This window comes from Amphiura filiformis, chromosome 3 (genome assembly GCF_039555335.1).
Source record: "Amphiura filiformis chromosome 3, Afil_fr2py, whole genome shotgun sequence".
Lineage (NCBI taxonomy): Eukaryota > Metazoa > Echinodermata > Ophiuroidea > Amphilepidida > Amphiuridae > Amphiura > Amphiura filiformis.
Window position 1 is genome coordinate 59751130 of NC_092630.1, and position 18651 is coordinate 59769780.

The 18651-nt window shown below is 35.0% G+C and overlaps 1 protein-coding gene across 1 annotated transcript in view; it reads left to right on the forward strand.

The window, feature by feature from the left end:
• LOC140147372 (partitioning defective 3 homolog) overlaps positions 1 to 18651 on the forward strand; it is a 138211-nt gene that overhangs the window by 26496 nt on the left and 93064 nt on the right. The window contains exon 3 of the mRNA XM_072169149.1: positions 15324 to 15428. Within this exon, the coding sequence (XP_072025250.1) occupies positions 15324 to 15428 (105 nt within the window). The remainder of the gene's footprint in view (positions 1 to 15323; positions 15429 to 18651) is intronic.

Here is an 18651-nt window from a genome sequence, read left to right on the forward strand (position 1 = left end):
GTCACAACTGATTTAATTAAGAAGAAAATGCCTCTCAAAGAGAGCGCTTTGTCATTTGGACACCTTAAATTCTAATTTTGGTCAAGGTCGCCAAACTTAGATGGCCCGCCATTCGAAACTAAATTGAATTTGAATTTTTTTTTTTTTTTCTCACCTAGGGGTCCATGAAAGGTACCCCTGAGCCAAAGGAGAGCATAATCCAAGAGGGTGGGTGTACACTCAGTCTGTTTTAACATGGACTGACCCTATGTTCAAAATATGTTGAATTGTAAAAAAATCTAACATACTTTGGGACACCCTATATTCCCAAAACAGCTTTTTACCAAATTTACCAAACAGCTGTGATTTTGGTTTCTTCCAAAGTCAGTTGGCTCTCCATATCCTCTAACCAAATGAATGTTGTTTACTTCCAGTTTATTACTGTAAGTTGGTAATAAGCAATGCATTGAGTGACCCATTTTTTTATCAAAATCTTTTTTATTCCACCTGTATAACTTGCAGGTCACCCTGTATAATGAGTTGAAATGTATATATTTGACTTGCTTATGCCTTCAGCATTCCAAAAATGTATACTTTTGCTAGTTTAGGGTTGATGATTGTCAAGATAATCTAATTAGAAACCCGGTTGGTGTAAAAATTCATAATATTTGTGATGTAACGCTAAGGGTGGCGAGTTCAGGACACACGGCCGAATATGTTGCTCTAGTTTTTGGAAAACATTTGTCATGTTTTAGTGATGCATACACTTATCATCAGCAAGACAGCAACTCTCTCACTTTACAAACTATTTATTTTCAGAAATTCTGTGGTATTTAAAATTTGCATCAAATTTAGAGTGTCTGCATTTAGCATAAAAGGATTGAATCCCTGATCATGCTCATGTCAAGCATGTTTTGGTACCAGTAGCCTTGAATTAAAGTAAAACCCTTTAATGTTTTATCTAAATGGTTGATTTCAGTGAAATGGTATTGTGTTCATGCATGATATTTTTATGTAAATGAGAGAAGAAGAAAATAGTCTAATTTTGCAAGTCTAATTTGCAATTTAGACTCCATGTGAATGACTTTCATTGTCCTTCACTGCATCCTGAAGAAGTTTATGTGTACTATTTTGATTTTAATGCATCCTTCATACCTAAGGTCTACCTGGTCTTGCTTCATGCTCCAGATGAGATGCAATCCAAACTGTCCATGACTGGGGCATGACCTCATTGACCTGTAAGGACATTTACCCTTCCCTCAAAAGTGATTGAAGGCTCAGTACTTCATTTAAAGTTCATTTTCAAGACAAGAAAGGTATTAGGTTTCAAAGAATTCTCCCAGTTTTTCTGTTTAATGCGTTGTAAGCTAGACTACTGGACTAGTGTACAAAATGTATAGTGTTTTTTCCACAGAAAATGCAAACTCACAAGCCAAATTAAAATTAAGATGTGTTCTAACTGGCCTGATGTCTCTAAAAAATGAAATGGGCTGAAACAAAACTATGGCATTGGCCAGCTGGTCAGTTTCTATTTTGACCAAATCCAATGCAGATAATTGCGATGATGCTGAAAACTATAAAGATTCAATCTCTTTGTTAAATTTAATACATTTCATAAATATTAATCACATTTCACTTAATATTATATATTGCATTCATATAGCATTCTTCATCTTCTAACAGTTGAACTAATTATTTGCTTGCAATGCAATGTAAATTATATTATGTTGTGTTGGTTTAGGTCAACATCTATATGACTGGCAATGGTGTAAATGTTTAGGTTGATAAGTGTTGCCATTTAAAAAGGTTGAACTGCAGAGAAACTACATGTAGGTCTTGCTAATGCCCGTAACATGTTAACGTTTTTCTCAGATAAAATCTTATTCTAATTCACAACAACATTTCGGTAGCAGTGCAACTTATGTGCACAGCACAGGTAGTGAGCTTTATGGTTCTTTAAATTGAAATAATGTTCATGTGCAGACTTTTAGGTACTGTCAATGTTAATACATCATTAATGTGAGATTTTAATAGATGTATGTGGCAGAAATGGAACAATGAAATGAGTATTTATGCCAAGTTGTAAATCCAGAAACAAGTGTGTGTTTAGTGAGCCTGCAGTGTGTAAAGCAGGGCTCTACACACACAGGGGGCTATGGATAATTTGCTGCCAAATTTCACAAAATGGCCTTCATGAAAAATGTTTTTCAAAAACAATAGGCCTCATGAAAAATGTTTGTCAAAAATCATCTATGCAGATGATGAAAATGTGCAGAAATCAATGTCAGAGCAAAAATTGTTTAATGTTAGGCAAAGTCAATTTTGGCTTCTTTCTTTCAACATTTTGAAAGGTCCCCCACTATAAGGGAACAAACCAAAAGATCGATGATGTCCTATAAACGAAACTAGTTTCATTTGGGGGGAGGGGGTAAAAATACTTGATTACGTTTGTACAAAAACATCGGTCTGAAGAATGTGTCATTATTATTATTATGTCAAAATTTTCAACATTTCATTATTACGTTTCTGACAGGGAGGGAGGGGGTCGGCTGAGAAACAAAATTAGTTACGTTTATAGGACGTCATCGATCTTTTGGTTTGTTCCCTAATAAAGGCCATCAGTGACCAACCCTAAAACTCACAAATCTTGGGTCATTTTTTTTAAATTTTTATTTTTTTAATTAAATTGAAAAAGCTCATTGTCTTGTGCGAGAAATGAACATATTTTTATTGAAAGAATCATCTTACAACAATATACTCAATAGTTTAGTTGTCGACATCATGATGACATTTGGCCAGAGATGCAGTATTATTTTTCTGGGACTTAACCAATTTTCTTATTTAAGGGCAACACAGCCATTATTTTTTACCGTATAACTTTAATTAATTAAGGTACAGGTATGCCAAAAATCATATAAAAATTGGAGGTACTTTTGGCTAGAATACTTTGCTTTAATTATGTTTTCAATGTATGATTTGCTTTTTGCTTACTATACCTTTTAGCAAAAGATATGATTGATACACCCAACCAACTGTACAAAAAGAAATAAATGGATCAAAAGGGGGAAAAGGCTTAGTCATCTTTGAAATGAAGAATGTCAATAGTCAGTAAAGAGTTCATCAGATATTGATGAAAAAAATTATATTAGATAGAGGTAAAATTACACATGAAAAGGTATCAACACCTGCTATATGAATTGATTTCTCTATATTAGAAATGTTTTGATGATATAACCTTGCTAGTCTTTTATGAAGAATGTCTGCCTCAGTAGTCACTTACAATAACATGCAGCTCATCAATGGGTATGAAGTGTATAGCTGATTAGCATGCCTGTCATAGAAACTAGAATATTAAAGAAATCTGTTTGCTCAGTATGAAAGGTATTTTGAACCTTGGTTTCGTAGAATATTGTGGAAAAGGAAATAAAATTTTTAAAAACAACGACAATGATACGGTATATAAATTTTGATTGTCTGTATACCGTATTTTCTCGAATAGTCTCCCCCTTCAATCAAATGCTCCCCACCACGTTTTTCAACCAAGATGTTTTAAAAATGCTGATATTTCCATGCTATCTTATGTAGTAAGCTTACCAAGGTGCACACATGGTCACTAATGGCGTCGGTAGTTGGTGAATAATATCTGGTCGTAAACCCGGAAGTGAACCGGAAGTCATCGTTCCTAAGTTCATAGTTCGTCATTTCAGTGTGAGTTTTAATTAAGCTTACCTAATGATTATAACAGGAATTGTCATTCTGAAAATGACCTAATAAATGCGAACGCCCCCCCCCCCTTGGAAAAAGCAACGCCTCCGTGGCAACTATTCAAGGAAATACGGCAAGTCTCTTGCACAATCAGCATAGTATCTAGTGAAAACATGGAGGAAATCACCAGTGTTTTGGACCCCTCGGAGAAATGCCTGAAAATATCCACAGACACAAAGTAACTGATAGTTTCAGAGCTTAGCTTTACATTACCATGGTTACCACTACCAACTGATCACTGCTGATGAACTTGAGCTGAGGACTTGAGTTCTGTCAGTAATTACCACAAATTACCCAGTAGAGACCAGTCTAATGATGTCCACCAATACTATGGAGTTCTTGACCTTGATAGTGTCTCACTCAGATGACCTGAACTGGCCCTATAAATCAGTTAGCAAGGACAGTAAGAAGACATGATTAGAGGTTGAATGATGGCCTGAACTGGTCACATGGAGGTGTTTGAACTTCAGTGTAACAACATGACCTTGCTGTCAACTTGGTACATCAAACTTTCAGCTCAGTAGGCAAATATGAAACTTCCATGATGCAGGTATCCAGTGCAGTGATTCCATATAGGACAAGGGATTCTACAGTCATGATACAGTTATCAAAATTTCTATAAATAATTAAATGACACATCAAATTTTCATTACCCCTTTTAAAAGTGAGGGCAAATTGCTCAAAAAAATGTAGAAAGTGATTGAATTAGAATTGTGGAATTGGAGTAGAATTCACCTGTAGAATTGATCATATGGGTTTGGAATGTGAGAAAGATTTATATGTTGGATTGATATGATTTAGTAATCCACTGAGATTATAACATAACATTCATAAGATGAAAAGAAACAAAAAAACATAACATTTTGTACATTTGGGTTCAATGAACTTAGAAATGACAAAATTCACTGCATTGTTTTGAGCAATTTCAGGTCCATTTACTATAACATTAAATCACAAAATGTCTCAATTAGGTGTGGTCTACCTGTGTGACCCATTATGAAAGTGGAGATTCCCCCAAGATTTGCTGGAGTTTAAATTGTCTAGCAATTTGAAAATGTACTTACAAAGCCTGCACTATAGCGAATAGTCACGTATATGAGGTATATGCCTTCATGTACCTTGTAGCAATGCAGTAGTTTATAGTTGAAATTTGCAATTATGGTGTAGGTGTATGTCTTTCTTCGTGATATGTTTTGAGGCAAACAACAAACGCAGGTGCTTGAAAAGAGTCTTCATAGCAGATGCTCATATTTAGGACGTACATCGAGACTTGTGAGATGATGAATCTATTTCTTACTCAGGTGAGAGGAATAATATACGGTATTGATTTGGCATTCTTGATATTATCTATTAGACATTCATGGTAGGCCTAACAATTTGTTTTTATAGTAATTTTACTACAGCCAGTCATCTTCAAGGCCATTGCCTGTTTCACATGTCTTGTCAAATCTTCTGCAATCTGTGTGCTTATTCTATGCTCATTGCTCAATTTGTCTGGAATGTTTAAATGGAACATCTGAGATTTGCCAAACCAGAACACTGTCAAAATGTCAAATTTATCAAAATTCAGATTTTTGCTTTTTTGAAACAAGCATAGATGTGCTTAGAATAAAGCAAACAATATATGTGAAATTTTAGCATTTTTGAAACAATCATACCTTTAATGCTATTGAAGCGAACAAATGGGAAGGAAACTTGACTAATATCAATCTGAAAAGGCAAAATATGACATCAAAATGAAGTTAAAAGAAAAATTGTCTGTAATATAGCGAGGTTGTGCTTGTCAAATTTGGAAACCATGGTTTAACTTATGTCCCAGTATTATACATGCCTGCAGTTGACTATGGAGTGGGGATAGCAATATTACAGAATGGTTTATCTGATGTTTTATGAAATAGACATGATTATTATGATCAAAGTGGCCTATTGTTGATCATTTGGTTGGTTGTGCAATGAGACAAAATATTTTGTATAGAAAATATATGATCTGATAACTCTGTTAACTCTGTAAAGTAAGCCGCAAAAAAGCTTGGCTCTGTTTGGTTCTCACCACATGATCCTATAAATGTTTATTACTGTTCTCATGTAAAAGAATCTAACCCTAAATCCTAATCCTAATGGTTGTGTACATGAATGAAGAAACTTATGCTCCCCCTTTTTTGGTGTGGGGAGGGGGGGTTCATATCATAGCAATTACCCTATTTCTGCATGTGCAATTTGCTTACCATATGTTATAGGAGTTTTTGTTTCTCTATAAGTTAGGCCTATTTGATTTACCTTTGTGAAGTATCTTTGAAGAAAGTGGATTAATCAGTCAAGATTTGGCTCAATTCAACTAACATTCAATGGCAAGTATTGCTGATGATGACAGGCTAGCTGATACCCAGTGTCTTTTCAATTTTGGGAAGTGACTAATTTAGCCTACTAATAAAACCACAAATCATCTGTGTACAAATACATTTGTGTGCAGTTTTTATTATGGTTTTTGTAAGATTTAATTAATATTTACTCCTGTGGTTTGATGTCTTTGATGATATGGGCACAAACTCCACCTCTACTTTTATCAGCATCATTTATATCAGTAGTATGGTACCACTACCAATAAAAACTTCAGAAGTATCACAGTAAATAGGCGTCATCGGCCCAATCTGGAAATATAAGCTTTTACAGCGCAGGGAATCAGCATCTCTGACCCTAGGAGAAAGAGTTCATGCTTTGTTGTCCTTTGCTAGTCTGCTGTACAGGATTTTTACGACCGTGTGATGTACTATGTGGAATAAATTGATTCTGCATCGAAGATTAGTTTGTTGGCATACCAAAGTTAGTTGCCCAAAGCCCTGAGATGGATAACAAGTGTTGTTTCAAGTCACTGACATTTCACATTGAGTTCTATGGGTAACATTGCATGTAGGAACTACTATACTAGTCGGTGTTTTTCTTGCAAAAAAAGTACTTTAAAGTTGTTTATTTCCATGTTGTTTGCGATGAGCGTAGTCGGAGCGCAGTACAGATTGTGGGTGCGTCCAGATTTGGAGGTAAGTCAATGGGAGATTTGCATTTTACATCTTGATGGACTATCAGTAATCATGTATTCGGCCTACTAGCCTACATTCACATGGTTAGTTAGTGTGTGGTTAAATAGGAATGTAATATGAGACTGAACTGCAAGCTGTATTTAGATTTAATTAATTTGCACTTCATTAAACACCAACTCTGTCAGCTTACAGCTTGTACTAATAAACAAAACATTGAGTGAATTTATAGATATGAATCAAGTTCAATTAATGATTGATCAGATTTAAATGTAGGCCTATTACTAATTAATTACATTAATTTTAATTAAGTTAATTTTAATTTTAGAAGTCTTGCTGTGCATGATTATAGTCTATATATCTACCTCCAGTCAGCGGCACGAGCTTTGAAGTGCACAACTGCATTGGCTTAGCGTGGTTTCTTGCGTGTATGCGCCACGTTGATCGGGCGCGTAAAAGTATATACACGCATCAAGTAACGCTATAAGCTGACTTTTCCCTTCTTCTGGTTTTGGCACTCTATAAATGCCAGTGATAGATTTCTCAAAATCAAGTCAATCTGCAAATAAAATGAATGTTGAAAATGGCACTATAATGTTTCTCATCCATTTATTTTATTATGAAAATAGAAAAATTAAATATGATATTAATTACAGCTTCCATGGTATTAAATGTGGGATTCCCCATTTTCTCAAGCGGTCAAATACCCGATTAAAAATTTACACAAGATAAGAAATAAGGTGACTGATACAAAGTCAATAATATGAAATATTTCTGTTGTTGACATTATATTGATGTGATCAAAATACGCATTATACGATGATGTTATCAGCTAGCATGTTATTGATATATTTTGAATGTATACACCCAATAGGTTCGGGGGTTAAAGGTCTACTTGCAAATAGAAGTTGGTGTGATGTAGGAAGTGCTTGAGTAAACACTTGATTAACAATAAAATGATAATAATTGTCATGTACAAATTGTCTCGACCAATGGTCCCAGCAAGCGTGTGTTGATTAACTTGATTTCTTTGATAGCTCATAGTAATCTATACAGAATACACACATATCATATTACATGAAGCTAGGGCCAAAGCAATTTCTAGAAATCAACCTGGATTTTTGCAAATTGTGGACTTTCCCCCCCCCCTCAAAAAAAGTTGCTTACATCAACAAAGTGGACTTCAATCCTCCCCAAATATTACTTTTTGGATGCTTTGAACAGTTTGACATTGAAAAGTGTTCCCTGTATTCATTTCTTTGGAATTTGGACCTTCTTGATACAGTTTAACCCAGAAAAGTGGACCATTTTGTCGATTAGGGATGGGGCCTGTCGTACCCAGTGGCTCATGGCTGTGGGTCTGTTTGGGAAGTAACTAAATGAAAATGTATGCATGCATACATGTATGTAAAAACCTAAATAGCATGTATAAGTTGACTTATTGATCATGCATGAATGGAAAAATCTACATGATGACAGGAGCCTTCCCTTTTAAGGAATTTTTTTAAATCATTTATGCCAAGCTATTGTAAGTTTGTGTGTGTGTTTGTTTTTGTTTGTTGTTTATCAGCAGTAAACAGGTCATTAAAAAGAATCTGATATTTGAGGTTGGAGAAAAAATATAAAGAATAGAAAGGAAATTGTGATGTGTTGTTACGATTGGAAATGATCAATGCTGTGATTGTTCAGAAAATGTGTGCATACTTACCCTTTAAATAATGCAGGTGAATTACATTGTAAAAATAACTAAGTATCAGCCCATGGGAGTGATAATCTAGCTCAAATCTATACTACAGCCATACATCGGCAATGAGATCATTACTTTCAATTCACACACCAATTACATTATTACATTTGAACACAGAACGTGTTCTCATTTTCCTTTTATTATTCTTCAACAACATCTAGGTAAATGTTGGTTGTAATAGTTTCTCTAAGGCATTTCTTTGCAATGTGCATTTTGATGATTGTCAAGTGATGTCTTTATGGGTTTGGAAAATTTTTATTGAATAGTTTTAAAATAGAATACTGAGTGTTTAGGATACCAATTTATCATCAATGGGTGATTGAAGTGAAAAATAAGAAATTTCAAGTTTTAAAACATTTAAATGTTTTGCCAAGACAAAAACTTAATCTCACAAGAAACAAAATTGTTGGAATCTCCTGATTTCTTAACTAGAATAGCTCTGTATACTTACAATATAGTAATGTTTTATTTAAATGTTAGTTAAATTTGCAAGGTAATTGCCATATAAAATTTTAAACAAAATGCTTGAAACCCATAATGCATTTCTTCCCTGTACTGATTTGCTTAGCGCAACATGGGTTGATAATGATAGTGAAAAAAATACCTCAATTAAAAGATATTGCAATTGAGGTAATTCTCGTCATTGTCCACCCATGTTGCACTGAATAGCAAATCGGTACAGGGAAGAAATGCATTGTGGGAAGTGTAAGCTGGGTAACGGTGGATTGGATCTTGATCAGTATTTTTAAACAGAAAATAGTGGGTCAAAAAAATGTACGCTCAGTAGAAATTCACTGCAAGTTGTGAATTTGGAGGCAGTGAAATTCTTAAATAACATGCTATTTGCTATTCGCTGGCAAAGTGATGTAATAATTAGATTAACTACCATAGCAATAGGTAAAACATTTTTGAATATATCGTGCTGCACTACAAGCAGGTTGCATTCATCACCTGTGTATGTCTGCAATCATAGATTGAATACATTACACCGCTTCTATTCAAAGATACTAATCTTACAGGTGCCAATGATCAACATGATATGGTTCAATGCAGATTGCAGAGGTACCACATGAACGTACTAGTGAAGTGTGATATATTCAAAAATGTTTTACCCTACTGATATGTTAGTTAATCCGAATATTACATTATTTCGCCAGCTTAATAAACATTTAGCTATTCACCACACCACCCAAATACCTGTGTAGGCGTGACGTACTAGACGCCTATTATGCGATTTTAGCGTTATAAAGAAAATTAAATTTAAGGTTTGTCATAACTTTCGATTCATGTGAAGATGAACAATTGCATCATGTGGACCTAACCGACACTGTCTGACCTAAAAAAATAAAACAATTGATTTGCACAGGGAGGGTCTGTGATTTGTACCATTCATCTTTCCATCTCCTATTCAAAATTTGACTTGACCTAGAATGACCTTGTCATATGACATGACCTGGAATTACCTATATTTTGTTCTATAACTACCATGATGTTCTTCTAATTGTGTTTGGACCATTGATCATAGCTGACCCTAAATAAGTTCATTTCTCCATGAGTATTATAACTAAATATCATATTTATGGGATATTTACAGATTTGACACTCGCTGGCCTTGATGAGCACACCATGAAATTACTTGCCATTGTGTCTGTGTGAGAAAGATCTATTCTGAGCCTAAAATTATATGAAATTATTGCTCTATTTTTAATACTTTTTGTGACATCACCCATAATTTTGTTACCTCATATTCCATTGAGGTATAGTTAAACGATATGGTTCATATGAGGTGTTAATTGTCAGTTGGTTTTGTTAAGGCCTAAAAAAATTGTTTCTTTGGCGTAACAAAAAAAAAAAAAAAATTAGGGTAGGTATGTCTGGATTTTAAAGAAAAATTTCACTTTTAAAGCTGTAAATTATGTTTGATAAAGGCCTTGGAACTTTTTAATTCAATTTTTATTTATTTATTTTTAGCAAAAAAAACCCAAAAAAACTTTAGGGTCGGTCGGGTTACGCCAATCAAATAATTTTTTTTAGGCCTTAAGGTGACAAAAATTGTGCTAGGTTAACATTCAAAAAATGAGGGAAGAAAGTTAGAAAGAAGGGATCCATTGAATCAAGAAGGGAGCTGGAAGATCTGGAGCTGATGAAAGTTGATTCTAAAATATTTCTGGGATTAGAATTTGGGTAAGATAAGAATCCACGAATCAAAGATTCTGTTTTATGCAAAAAAAATTCAGAAAATCTTGAGAAGTGGCATAAAGTAAATTGGGACGACAAATTTTTTTAGTAATGTTGAACAGACAATATTTGACATTTGCTCAAATTCCGGTGAAATTCGCTTGCTAGTTCCCCAAGAGGCAAAATTATGTTCACTAAGGGACACCAAGGCTACGCCGCTGGTCCCCACTAGCTAGGTGAGTAAATGGGAGCGCTCACTAAAACAGGAGGAATTACTGAAAAGGTAGAATCATTGAAAAGGTAAATTTTATTTATCAGAACCTGACCCTCCTTAAGCCTACGTTTCCATTTTAACTTCTTTCTTTCTTTTTAGTCTCTATATATGGGCCAATTTTGGTTCCATTAAAAAAAAAAAAATTCTGCTGCTAAGCGTGGCGTTTTTCCGTTACCATGTTTTTTATTTATTCAATCTCGTTCTCGTTATTTTCTAAATCTGTCCTTTCTTACATTTCCCTTTTAGCTTCTTTTTTATTTGCTGCATAGCTTGTGATTTCCTGTTTTCATGTTATTTATTTAATTCTGTCCTCAGTTTAATAGCTTTTTTATTTCAATTTACTGATCTTATTATAGCTTTTTTTCCCTTACATTTCCTGAAGAGTTTCTTTCTTTCCTTCTTTAGCCTATTTTATTCCCGGTTTCATTTTGTGACTAAGTATAACCCACATACTCGTACAGCCTGTTTGTCCTCATTTTGTTTTGTTTTTTATTTATAGTAGGCCTACCTCTTCATGTTGTTTGTACTTTTTAACACACATCTTTTTCCCGTATTTATTACGCTATACGGTCGTTCACCCGTAATATCATTCATTGCGCGACTCTGCGCCGCTTACGCTGCCATGGCGTAGTGCTGCTGCTTACCAGGGGTATCGCTGAGCTACGCGAGCGGCTTGGCATTAGATACGCCTGTGCGACGCAGCAGGGCTAGCTCAGTAACTGACTCCTTTTTTTTTTACTTTGGATAGCAACGGACCACTTTTTTACTGATTTTGAGGCCAGTTCTTGACCGTTTTTAACCAAATTTTCGCATTACCGTCTCGGTATATTCCTCGATCTCCTGTATGAATTTGGTGACATTTGGATCGAAACTGACAGAGCCTTTATACGCATACATAGATACATAGATACATACATAGATACAACATTCCCCTATTTATAGTAAGATTCCCTAAAAGTTGATAATCATAATGTCTTACACAACAGATGATATAAGAAAATCGATTGTTTCCTGTAAAATTTCTTTGTAAAGATCAAGATTATTTCTTAATTAACTGTTCGACAAATTCTAACCCCAATTTTCACTATGATGAATGACGCAGATGCTCCCTCTCATTCTCGCTAGCTAATTTCTGTGTGTTGCATTGTAACCATTATGGCCTCTATTAAGACGATGCTTTACAAAATTAATTAATGTAACACGATCAAGCAAAATAAGGCATGTGTCATATTCTGTTGATGCATTACAAATCTTGTTGCGAAATTAATATTAACCCTAACACTGGACCCTGCTTTTTGGGATCGGAAGTCAAAGAAGATCCGAAAAAGTCAAGGAGAAGAAGAATTTTGACTTGGCACCCCGGATTCGAACCTATGACCCCTCGCATGCCAACCGAACGATCACGGACCGGTAGCTACATCGGGTTATTGCTGCCCGCCAGCAATTCCGTGCTCATATAACACTTCGGCTGGTTGCGCTATCGCGAGACCCTGGGATTCATGCATGCGCAGAATTTTTCATCGTAAGATTTTGTAAGATTTTTGGGTGTTAGGGTTAACATAGGCTCTAATCTGGAAAAATACATCTTAGTTAACCCTAACACTGGACCCTGCTTTTTGGGATCGGAAGTCAAAGAAGATCCGAAAAAGTCAAGGAGAAGAAGAATTTTTGACTTGGCACCCCCGGGATTCGAACCTATGACCCCTCGCATGCCAACCGAACGATCACAGACGGGTAGCTACACGGGTTATTGCTGCCCGGCCAGCAATTCCGTGCTCATATAACACTTCGGCTGGTTGCGTCATCGCAGACCCTGGGATTCATGCATGCGCAGAATTTTTCATCGTAAGATTTTGTAAGATTTTTGGGTGTTAGGGTTAATATCAACAGTATATAATACCACCAAAATAAGAATTATGGTTCCTGACCCAGCAAACACACAACGTTTTACAGAAAATGTTTAAATGTCAGGTTTTATATAAACTGGTATAAAAACGTTTTAATAACATTAATAAAACAATTTTGAAAATATGATGCTGTGATGCAAAACAGAAGGTTATTTTATGTTTTAATAAATATGTTTTATTAAACATTTTTGTGTTTGCTGAGGAGCAGCAGGTTTATTATAATGTTGATGAAAATAATGAAATATAAAAAGAGTTGAACAATGTCTTTTGGACAATGTCTTACTCCAATAAAATTTTATCAACAAAAAAACTCATTTTGTGTTGATCTCATCACAAAGAAGTAAGACGATGACACCAGTTAAAGGTGTCCATCACTAGTTTCAGCATCTGAGCATAGATGTGGTCATACTGTATCAGTATGTCTGGCTCAGTAAAAATTGCTATTTTTTGTGAGCAGTAGACTGTTTAATACTATGTGAATTATTTGTAGTGGATGAAGTATTCATTCCATGGTACGTCAATTATGCATTTTATTTTTATTTTTAATGTATCTATAGATACACAAACTATGACATTTTTATTATCAGCTATAAAAGGCAGTCATTTGTATTTGATTACATTTTGTTAAAAAATTACATTCACTGTACTTTAATAGTTGTGACATACAAACTATCACTCATAGAATGGTTCATAATTTTTGTATTTTCGCCAGCCCATTCGGGGCTGGTACCTGTTTCAGGTTTGGGGTCAGTTTACTCAAGAGATTATATTTTAGTGGTATTGGAATGATTTTTTTTAATACTTTTTGTGGTTAAATTTTTTCAAAAATATTTTAATTCGATTTGTTAGGAAAAGTAAGTATGTTTTGCCGCTTTCAACTAACTAAAACGAGTGAGTATTACCAAAGTTATGTTTGAACTAATTAATTATGACTTTAAAAGTTTAAAGGCCTAAATGTAACAATAATAGTTAATATATATAGCATCATATGGTCAGCAGAAGAAAATCTGACATCACCTATGATGTCATATCAGTGTCCTTGACCGGGGTCCTTACTCCTTGACCACTGAACAGCGTGATATCATGTTGATAACAGATCTATAGAATCAAAATCTTCATCATATCCCCGAATCATATCACAGATTCTCAACAATCTGTGATCATATGGACCATATTGATGTGAAAGTAGTTATCTATCATATCCTGTGTCGCTTTATGGATAAAATGACTCAAAATGTTATTGATGAAATGGTTGCTATCATAAACATCAGTTTTGTCTTTTCAACGGGAAAAATCCGATGCAAAATAAAGTTTTAGGGCCTAGCTATAATATGGGCATAATTTATGCATATAGTATTGAACAATGTACCCCATTTGACATGCACTTATAGATAAATAAATTGTCTTACTTTATTAATTTAATAACTTCTTTATTATAAATAAAATGACACATAACTATTTGATTCATAAAATTACATTCAACAAAAAATGATTGAAGAGAAAACACACAAGGCACTAGGCAGACTGTTATAGAATGGAGTATGTAAGATGCCATGTCCATAGCTTCAAGCAGGAGTTTCCGACTAGCAATCAACATGATCAGCACATTCAGAAAAACACAGTTTAAGAGTGAAGATTGTAGTGAGTAACCAGTCCTTTATAAATGTGCTGGCCACTATCTATTATAATATAGTAGGCTTAAACTATACATTGCTAATTAATTAAGTTATTTTAAAATAAAATGTACATGTAAGTTAACTCAAACCGCAGTGTATATATCGAAAGCAGTGAAATCGGACATTCCTAAGCGAAGATATTGAGTTCAGAAGTTCTGGTATTACAAAATTGGAAATTGAGATATCGTGGGTAAAAAGCTGAAAAGACAAAAAAAAAAACCCAACGACAACAACAACAACAACAACAACAAAACAAACAGACCAGAACAATTTGGAGTACATGTAGTGAATTAAAAGAGTTGACATGAGATTAGGAATTAATGTTTTCTGCTGTTTCAGTGTGCATGTTCTCATCGTTGATGGTTTGGTGGACTGTCATGTAGATGTAAGCGTGATCCTAAAAATGCCTTTCACATTGACCAAAACTAATTACAAGACCTCTTCTACATTGAGGCTGGCTTTCCCTTTTAAAGGGAATTTTTATTACGAATGAAGGTTGTTTTATGGCTACTCTTTGTCAAAGATGTTCAGGAGGGGGGGGGGGGTCCTCACCGAAGGCACAAAATGAGGGTGAAGCCCGAGCAGTGAGGGCGAAGTAACCAGCTCAATTTTTGCATGTTGTACTCCTACACATGTTGGTACCTTGCCGGTATTTAATCAGTTACCCAGTCTGTAACACAGACTAGTGAATGACAACATTTTGTAGCAATGTTGACATTTTGACATACATGTAGTTGTAATTATGTATCTGTTTATATCTTTCAGAGTGAGTCATACTGGATCCATGTGAAAAGTTTAGGGAGCCAGGGCGAGGGCGGTATACTTGATACTGATGACTTGGTGTGTGATGTAGCAGACGATAGAGAAAAGGTAAATTTTATATAATTTCCATAATTCTTAAATGAAAATTGTGTTAAAGGAGTATTTTGTGATCCTAGCATCCTCGTTTTATGACATTTTTCAGTAGGTATCCACAAAAAAAGCTTATTCCCAAAATTTCAGTTGATTCCGATTTTGCGTAAACTTGCGAGTTATGCACCATAGGCCACAGTGTTGAATTGTGTTCTGGTATACCAAAACGTAATTCAAATTTGACGATATCTTTGCTATAAATGAATTAATCTGCAAGAAATTATTTGTACATTTACATTATGCAACCAGAGGTTTCCAGTGGTATAAAAATCTCAACTTTTTTTTTTTTTTTTGTGGTTTTTGTTTGTGGATCACAAAATGCCCCTTTAAAGCATATCAAGGTAATGATAATGTGCAACTGTCCAGTCCAACTGTTTCCTGAAAGTTATTTTTTTAGTTAATTTAATACAGGAACTAAAACTTACTTTGCTATGTTGCATCTGATACCATCAGACTTCATCAGGTACTCTGATTGATGATGGCGTGATGTCAGATGGGGAACTCTTGTGATGCTGGGTTAATGGTGGACTCTTCCATTCTCCCATATGGATTCCCTGACTCTCTCTCAAACTTCTCCTTATCTAAGAATGACTGCTCTTCTGGTATCACATGTATTGTAGCATATTGAGTTGCAAATTTTAGTTCCAGTATTATATTAGTTTTAAAAAAATAATGTTTTAAACTACTGGATGAATAATCTACACCAAGATAATTATGTTTCCTGAATGAAATTGGAAGGTTCAAAATAGTATGGTATCGCTATAATTATATGCAGAAAGCAGCAACAATTTTCATCATTTAAAAAAAATGTTTTAAACTACTGGATGAATAATAAACAAGATAAGTTTCTTGAATGAACATGGAAGGTTCAGAGTAGTATGGTTGTAATGGTATAGATAAAAATGCAGAAAGCAGCAACAATTTTAAATGCCCCGGGATTACACAATCCCGAAAGTAGGCTATAGGCCTAGATTTAAAGAAATTGGGAATTGTGCAAAATAGTCAGGCAAGATTTCTGATTTTATGTGAAATAACAAAGATTTTGTAGTCATCATGACGTTCAGTTGCATTGCTATTCTATAGAATGTGTACTGCTTTCCTTGAAGCAGTTTGTATACAATTCTGTTTATATAGTTGGTGGTCTTAAGAACATAAAGTTAGCACAACAAATCACTTCCAAATGTCAAAATATGATTGGGCAGTAAAAAGGTAAGATTGATGTGGGCACTCACTGATATCAAAGGACAGATACCACCCTGTACCTAAAATGGTGTAACTCTACACAACGCAACTTCATTATAAGAAATCGGAACCTCTTCCAATCTACTGGGCTCTGATTTCTGATAAAGCCACTTCTGTACATATGAGTGAACATGGTGAAGAGGATTCATAATTCTGTGTTGACGTACATAACTCGGGCACTACTTAGACATCTGGTGAAGAAATAACAACTTGTTTTATACCACAAATCTTAGTTTTAGACCACAACTTGTGATTTTTCCACGGTGCTTGGTGAATTTCTTAGTACCTGTATCGCAGTACTTACTACTATCAAGGATGCTGCACTAAACACTGCAGAGAAACATGGGTGTATATGACTTCATAGTGACGTCACAATCTTATCGTTTCAAGCGAATAACATGAGTAGGCGGCTTGAAAGCTTAACCGTCATTGTACTAAGAATTCAGGATTTCAACAACATCTGAGATAATTTGTCAGGTGCCCTATACATGAAAGATGAGCAGAACAACTCTTTGTGGTGGTGAATTGTCTGTTTTGTTTTCTTGGGGTGGCCTGGTGTAATGCTTGTTTATAGGGAAACTGGCACTGGTAACCCTCAACTCAAAACATTGATGTATCTTTTGATGTACCTATTGAAGTATCACGGTTTTCATCACTGATCTGTGCTTTTCAGTTCCAATGTGCACATCTTGTTATATTGCATGATCCTAGCCTAGCCTAGCACTGAACTGTGCCAACTTTGTGAAAATACTCTGAACTTTTACCAGATGGTTTTTGAACACATTATTGATATTAGAATTACATAAATCGAAAAAAGTTGTGTCTGATATCAAGATTTTGGTATAAACTGACTGGCTTGAAAATACACAGTGGTTGAATCTCTTGATGATGTGATGGAGGTAGATGAACTATACCACATGATAGAATGCCTCAAGGTAGAGGTAAGTGGCTTTCAGCTGAGGGCAAGAAGGTTACTGCTATATAGCCTGTTGCTTGTAGGCCTACGATTAAAGGGTATCGGATTAGGTTTATGTGTTTTGGCATTGTGTGGGGTTGAAAGTGTTTTTGTGCAGAAGGAATCATTAATGAGATTTTTGAACATTGAAAAGTGTTGCCGGAATGTTGTTGATTTTGAGTTGGGGTTTTTTTTGGGGGGGTTGAATTATATCAAAGGACACAAAAAATCTGGAAAATGTTTTAAAATTTTATCATTTATTAACAAAAATTGGAATGTTTTGCATTGTGGTTTTAATTGAGGGGAAAATGTACATGATTCAGGCTTTGCCATCACCTTGGTCCATTAAGCACCACCAATTTTTTTTTGGGGGGGTTGGGAGTGTAAATTTATGAACTGATACCATGAACTGCTTGATGAGAGATGTAGTTCGCTGTGTGCCAATGTTTTGCTGGCAAGAAGCACAGTGGTGGGTTTATAGTCAATCAAAAGTAAAGTTCAGCAAAACAACATTAAATATTAAAGTTTGTAAATATATACAAGTATCACCTGGTTGTTACCACCTTGTACAGGGTAACCCCAATTTATTTTAATCATCACAACAAACTAGATGGGTTTCATACTACACTACATACAGGCTGCAAGTCTTCAAACTTCATGACAACAATTTGAGAAGGGAATGTGTTAATTAGAATTTGTCTGTTTATAACTGACACAAGGTATGTTTGTGTACATTTGAGTTGTGGAATGCTAATGTTGCCCACACAGAAATTGAAACTATAAAAGTTGCTTTATTGCAAGGATGGTGATACCAAAGGTCCTTGAAGATTCATCACATTTTGTGACCTGGTGTCTGATCAGGGTCTGATGCTCTGTTGTAGCCCTGTACTACAGTACCATTGTACATGTGTATCTGTTCTCAAAGACTGGAGACAGCCATCACCTAAAAGCCATTGAGCCAGTGCTGGACTAACCTTTGTGGCT